At 41.0% G+C, this 7,344-nt stretch overlaps 1 protein-coding gene across 1 annotated transcript; it reads right to left on the minus strand.

Moving 5' to 3' along the window:
- Positions 1-4,053: 4,053 nt before the first annotated feature.
- On the minus strand, positions 4,054-4,966 carry LOC114625972 (40S ribosomal protein S4, X isoform). Its single transcript, XM_028773347.1, has one exon. The coding sequence runs from the start codon at positions 4,945-4,947 to the stop codon at positions 4,156-4,158; it is 792 nt and encodes a 263-aa protein (XP_028629180.1). The 5' UTR covers positions 4,948-4,966; the 3' UTR covers positions 4,054-4,155.
- Positions 4,967-7,344: the final 2,378 nt, after the last annotated feature.

Raw genomic sequence — 7,344 nt, forward strand, 5'->3', positions numbered from 1 at the left:
TGATCCGGCACTCACATTTTATGTGTATACCAGGAATCAAACTCTGGTCTTCATGATTGCAAGGCAAGCACTTTATTGATGGAGACATCTGTTGGCTACATTACTAGGAACAATGTACAAATTCCTTGTGATTCTCATGAAATTTTCAACAATATTCTTCACAGTAGTAGAAAAGACTATCTGAAATTCTTGTGGAATCACAAAGGACACAAACTATCTGAAGCAACGATACAATAAGACAAAAAACAATGGTAAGGAATAAAGAATCCTTGTATACTGCTGATGGGGATATAAACTAGTTCAGTGACTTTAAAAAAAACACTATGAAGATTCATCAAAAACCTAAAACTTGAATTTCTATGTATGAACCAACTATATCACTCCTGGGTATACATCCACAAGGAAGCACTCCACAGAAACACATGTACATCCGTGTCTGACAGTAGATGCTTCCTACTGACTTGGTCTGAGAAGTTAGGGATGCCTCATCTACATGAGAAAGGGCTTGGGGTATTGCCCCTATGTGACTGATGGTCACAAACTTCTCTACAGGGGTGCTGCAGCTATGTGACAGGGTCCTGGTGCCAGGAGCAGGCAAAGCTCCTACTGTCCCTTTAGGGTCTCCGGAGCTTCTACCCTTAGCTCAACCTCACGAGGCTTCCTCTCACATTCCACTGCCCCACATGTGTCTATCAATACACAACTGGATTCTTCAAAGGAGATACATATACACAATGCAGTGTCACTCAGCTGTAATAAATAACAAAGCCATGCATTTCCAGGGAAATGAGTAGAACTGGGTCTCAATCAGCTAGTTGAAATAAGCAAAACTCAGAAAGTAGGTATGACATTCTCCCTTTTATGTGCACTATGTACACATGTATAGATGATATATATTATATATGTATATCATATATATATATGCACATGAACATATGCATGCACATATACCACAAATTTTACAATATTAATTCTGTCATTCCATAAGCATGGATAGCTTCCCCATTTTCTGATATATTATTCAATTTCTTCAGTGCTTTGGAAATCTTGTTATATAGGTCTTCATTTCCTTGCCTGGGTTAATTCTTGGGTCTGTTGCTGTTTCTTGAAGCTATGTGAGTGGGATTTTTCCAATTGTTTTGTGTGATTGGTGTGTGTGTGTCTGTCTGTCTGTCTGTCTGTCTGTCTGTTAAAATGAGAAAAAGACCCATAAGGGAGAAGACCTGGCTCTAAAGTAATTTCAGGTAGGAATCTAAATCTTAGGCTAGAACAAGGAAGTAGGCGTCAGACATGAAAATGACTTTGGGCTAGGACAGGGAAGTAGGCTCAGATATTTTGATCATCTTGATAAGCCCTTAGAAACAGTGATCACGGGAGGGTTCATAGAACTTTGTTTATTGCCTTGCTTGCTTTTTGACTATTTGTGTTTATTGTCTTGCTTGTTCCTGGACTATTTGCATCTATTGTATTGCTAGTTCCTCAACCTAGAACTGACCTTAGTACTTGCATGAAATTAAAATGGTATAAAAGCAAAAAGGAGGAGGGGGGATGGGATAGGGGTTTCTAGGGAAAGGAAATGGGGAAGGAGGATGACACCTGAAATGTAAATAAATAAAATAACCAAATAAATAAATAAAAGTCTTTTCTACTTTCAAAAAAAAAAAAACCTCTCAAACTCTCATAGAAAGGCTGAGTGAAGCAACCTAGGAGGAGAAAAAAAGGGTCCCGAGAGCAGGTGAAATAGTGAGAGACACCCCCAAATCCACTGTTAGGAGTCCCACAAAACACCAAACTCACAATCCTAACATATATGCATAGGACTTAGCACAGACCCATGCAGGCTCTATGATTCCAGCTTCGGTGTCTGTGAGCCACTATGAACCCTACGTAATTGATTCTATGATCCACGTTTTTATAGTGTTTTTGAACCATATGGCTCCTACAATTCTTCCTCCTCCTCTTCCACTGAATTCCCCTAGCTCCAAGAGGAGGAATCTGATGGAGATCTCCAATTTTGGCCCTTTTTCTCAGCTTAATGTCACCCTGCGTTCTTCAATTTGGGCCCTTTTTCTCAGCTTAATGTCACCCTGCATTCTTATTATGTCCATGATGAGATGGTACAATGGCTCACCCACAATTTACAGTGCCCTCCCACATCAGTCATCAATCAAGAAAAAAGCTACACAGTTTTGCCCACAGGCCAATATAATGGGAGCATTTTCTCAACTGAAGTTTGTTCTTCTCAAACAATTTTAGCTAGTGTCAAATTGCCATAAAACTAGTCACAATCCCACAGACTTTAAAAATTCAAGCATTTTAAAAGTTCATTCTCTTTAAAATAACCAAAGTCTAAAATTTCGAAATCTCTCTACAATTCCAAAGTCTCCTACTTGGAGGATTCCATAAAATTAAAAATAAATTACATACATTATTTTAAGCGAGAAGAACCAGATCACTGTCACAATAAAAATAAAACTAAAATTCAACAGTATTAAAAGTTCAGTGTTTAACATCTAAAATTCACTGACAATCTGGGCCCCAAAAGGCCTTGTCAGTGACATATCCCTAGCTCTATCATCTGAAGCCCATGCAACTTGTCTCTTTGGCTTAGGCCAGCTCCATTCCACACTTGTTGCTGTTCTTAATGGTCATCTCAGGATTCTGGCATATCTAAAACACAGGGGTCTCCATGGCAACTGCGCTGTACCTGCACTAACAACCTCTCCTGGCCTCTCTTCAGGGACTCTAATCTTGCCACCTGGTTCATGCCTCAACATCTATCTCTCCATAACCTACTCAACTCTGGGCTTTTTCCTGATCCTGAGGCTACACCTTCACTAGTGGTCTTTTTTAGCCTCTAATGGTGCCAGGCTTTACTGCTCCCCTTCATGCTCTCAAACAGACTTGGGAAGGCTGATGCCAGGCAGTCCATTGCCAGCATATTTAACACACAGTACAATTTTGAAAAAAGTTTCCTGATCTAATTCAATCTCGGGAACACAAGCAAGTATAACTACATCAAAACTCAAATCATGGTACATGTCATTTCTTCAAAGAAAATTTGTTCTACAGATGGGCTACCTTTATTAGCTTAAGGGCTTAGGGAAGAATCTGGTCTGATTTTGATCATACAGATAATGTGGAGGTCATTTGGACTATTAGCCACTTCTATTCCTAGTTGTAGCAGCTTTGGCTATAAGAATCTTTTAGATCACTAACCACCTCAATTCCTGGCTGTAGAAATTTGATATGGCCTGGCCCAACAGATAGCACAGATCACCAAGCTGTTCATTTTCTCCAATTCCCAGCTTTTTGGATGGAAGAACAGGTTTTTCATCTCATTGGATAGCCAATCCTGTATGCTTAATATCTATGGTTTCCCTGGATCTCAGTGGATTCAGGGACCTTTGTGCTCTCAAGTATTGCTATCTCCCACAACCTGGTACCAATTTCTATCATAGTAAGGGTTTCTATTGCAGTGATAAAATACCAGGATCAAAGCAACTTGGAGAGGAAAGAGTTTATTTAACATATAGCTCGTAGCATCAGCCAGAGAAGTCAAAATAGAAACTTGAGGACAAGAACCAGTACAGAGGCCATAGAAAAGTGCTAATTAACTTGCCCACAGGCTAATCTGGTGGGGACATTTTCTCAAGTGAGATTTCTTCTCCCCAGATGACTTGTGTCAAGTTGGCATAAAAATAACCAGCACAAACTGGTTGTTTATTCTATCTTTGTTGGTAATAATAAATCATGAGAAATGTCATCTCATATAACTATCTAATTATATGTATACTCGAGTTACTAAAAGAATCAGGTAAGATGAGTAGCAGGAAAGTTCAATAAGATATAGAGCCCTATTCTTCAAAGAAAAGAGAAGTCTAGTACATGAGGAGAGTCTATCAACATTTTTCCCTCTTCTGAGTTTGTGAGAAACAGAAAACTAAGAAAAGAGAAATAAAGGACATGACATTATCTTCCTGTTGTGACTACTATTGATAAGCTGTCAGACAAAGTTTCTACTATAACAAAAATATTTCTTTTTTTTTTTTTTAGTTTCACCATGCTGTTTTAATCTAGCATGTTTGTTGCCTAGAAAGGCTTATAGCAGGAAGGGGACAAATACTTCTTCCAGCATGTCTCCCGGAGACCATTTCACCCACTGCTCTGTTTGGCCGCTAGCCTCTTGTCTCTCTCTTCAGCAATGGTGAGGCGGATTCCTTTTCCTCGGGGAAGAGAGATCCATGGTTTGTTGCCCTTGCCAATAACAAAAATGTTGGAAAGCCGAGTGGCAAAGCTGTTGCCATTGGCATCTTTCACGTGAACCACATCAAAAGAGCCAGGATGTCTCTCTCTGTTGGTGATTACACCAATTCTTCCCAAGTTAGCACCTCCAGTCACCATACACAGGTTCCCAGTGTCGAACTTGATGAAGTCAGTTATTTTGCCTGTCTCCAAATCAATCTGAATGGTGTCATTCACCTTGATGAGGGGATCAGGGTATCGAATAGTACGAGCATCATGGGTCACCAGATGTGGGATTCCTTTTGTGCCCACAAAGATCTTTCTCACTTTGCACAACTTGTACTTGGCCTCCTCAGGTGTAATACGATGAACAGCAAAGCGACCCTTGGTGTCATAGATCAGACGGAAGTTCTCTCCAGTCTTGTCAATGCTGATGACATCCATAAACCCAGCAGGGTAGGTTATATCGGTCCTGACTTTCCCATCAATCTTAATGAATCGCTGCATGCAAATCTTTTTGACTTCATCTCCAGTCAGAGCATACTTAAGTCTGTTCCTTAGGAAAATGATCAGAGGCAGGCATTCCCTCAGCTTGTGAGGACCAGTGGATGGACGAGGAGCAAACACACCAGTCAACTTATCCAGCATCCAATGTTTTGGAGCGGCTACACGCTTCAGATGTTTCTTAGGACCACGAGCCATGGCTGCGCTGGGAACGGAAAGAGACAAAAATATTTCAAGTAGGAAGAAAGAAGAAAATAAGAAGTCAAGAATGAGTAAAGAAGCTGGTGAGTATGGGAAAATGAGAGAAGAGAAGACAGGAGGATTGTGGCTGGGACAGAATGAACTGGTTTGAGTCAGGTGTCTTAGAGTGGTCTCATGGAAATATCTCTTTCCAGAGCTGACTTCAGGGTCTGAGCCATAATGCAATGACATGGTAGAAGTTGTTGTTAAAGCATCCTCGGTGAAGGAGAAAAACTGGAAAACTGATATCTAAGAAGTAGTTTGGAAAGGATGCCATAGGATAGTTAAGCTTAGTCGGGAACGTGGATTTTCTTCTAAGTACAATGTTAGAGTTTGAGTTCCTTGCTCAGGCTAGATATTGTCAAATTTATCACTTTACAGTGACCTCTTGTTCTCTGAGTGAAAAGTTTAAGGAGGCAAAAGACATGAAAGTTTAAAGGGTAGAAAGGCACACTTTGCAGGTTCTACACTGTGGAGGTAGGAGCTGAGGGTGGCTTTTATATTTATAGAAATATAAAAACTAGCCATTTGAGAAGCGCTAAGGCTATTTATCCATAGTGTGATAAAGCAACAGAGTCACCTACTGCTGTTTGTGTCTTGGCAGAGGAGTGGGAAAGCTTTATGAATAGAAAGCAGAAAAAGCTTAAGGAATGTCATAACTTGGGGCTTCGGACATGGAGAAACTAAAGGTGTGCAGACCAGGAAGAAGATAGCCTTCTTCCTGTATCATCTATTTATAGACAGCATGATAGGTTTCTTGAGCAGGTTATTTCAAACCATTATCAGGAATCTGTGTTTACATGTGGTTCAACCATGTTTGCATATCCAGCCTCTCAGACAGGGTAGTTTAGGAGGGAAAACACTGGATTTGTAGAGTTTGACTATAGTCTGTACAGGGACTTGTAAACAAATTGGACAAAAGAAAGGTTAGTGGGGAAAAAAGAGTCCAGAATGACTCTTTGTCTGGAACCCAAACTCCTGACTATGATATAAATTAGTTCTAAAATCAAAGACAATAGAATTGGAGTGGGCCATGATGCTGAGCACGTGCATCCAGTGCACACTCAATAGCTTGTTTTCCCTTCCTCCAGTTCTCCAAGCTACGTCTCCAAGTTCACCTCTCTCCACTAGATCCAATCCTCCTCCGTTTTCCTTCAGAGAGAGCAGGCATAAAAACTGTGAATATCCCCACCTATTAATGATATTCTGCTATACTTGCAGATAGGTACCTAGTATAATTGTCATCTGAGAGGCTTCTCCCAGCAACTGATGGAAACAGATACAGAGACTCACTGCCAAACATTAGGACAAGCTTGGAGAATCCTATGGTAAAGGGGGAGAAAGAATTGAAGGAGCCAGAAAGGTCAAGGACACCACAAGAAAATCTACAGCATCAACTAACCTGGGCACATAGGAGCCCATTGAGACTGAACCATCAAACAGAGAGCATACATGGGACAGACCTAGGCCCTCGGCACATATGTAACAGGTGTGCAGCTGGATCTTCATATGAGACTCTGAACAACAGGAGCAGAGGCTGTACGTGACTCTACAGGCTACCTTTGGATCCTTCCCCCTAACTGGGCTTTCTTGTCTAGCCACAGTAGGAGAAGATGCACCTAGTCCTACTATAGCTTGATGTGCTAAGGAGGGCTGGTATCCATGAGAAGCATCCTTTTTTCTCAGGAGAAAGGGAGGACAGAGGATGACGGGGGTATGAAAGGGAGAAGCTAGAAGGAGAGGAGGGAAGGAAAGATACAATAAGGATGTAAAGTTGTCAGGGGCAGCCCTGCTTATACACTGAAGGCCTAAAATCAGCAATAGGCCTAACATACATGCCTGCTAACACAAAGTCTTGGGTCTCTGTGGAAAAACACTGAAACAGATGCCTAGAAGCTATTATAAACAAGCAGCTTTGGTGGAAAATTGCCAGGCTAAATACATAGACCTTGTAGATAGGTAAACTTGGTGGATAGTACCAACTTAGATAAGGACAAGTGAATCATAGGCGGAGTCATAGTGATCTGTCCCCTGGACCTTCACCCAGCTGACACTCCGTTCTGGAAGATATCTGTACTCCCCCTGAACACCTACACTCCTGCATTATCCCCTTCCCCATATCCTGTCTTTTTGTGTATATAACCTGTATGTGAAAAAGTAAAAATTGCGATCTGATCAGACTATAGACATATCGTCATTTCTTGCATTCGTCTGTTTTCCCCCATCTTCTCTTTCAGGTGATCTCCCCAGACCCCTGTTTAATGCCCTGCTGGATAGGACATAAAGTAAACTTCATAAAGTATTCATTTGAAAAACAATTCTGCATATCAAACACTCCCCATCTTCATAAGCTTT

This window comes from Grammomys surdaster, unplaced genomic scaffold, assembly GCF_004785775.1.
Source record: "Grammomys surdaster isolate TR1022 unplaced genomic scaffold, NIH_TR_1.0 225, whole genome shotgun sequence".
Lineage (NCBI taxonomy): Eukaryota > Metazoa > Chordata > Mammalia > Rodentia > Muridae > Grammomys > Grammomys surdaster.

Coding starts and splice junctions, on each gene's coding strand:
- LOC114625972 (XM_028773347.1), bottom strand. CDS start 4,947: ATGGCTCGTGGTCCTAAGAAACATCTGAAGCGTGTAGCCGCTCCAAAA.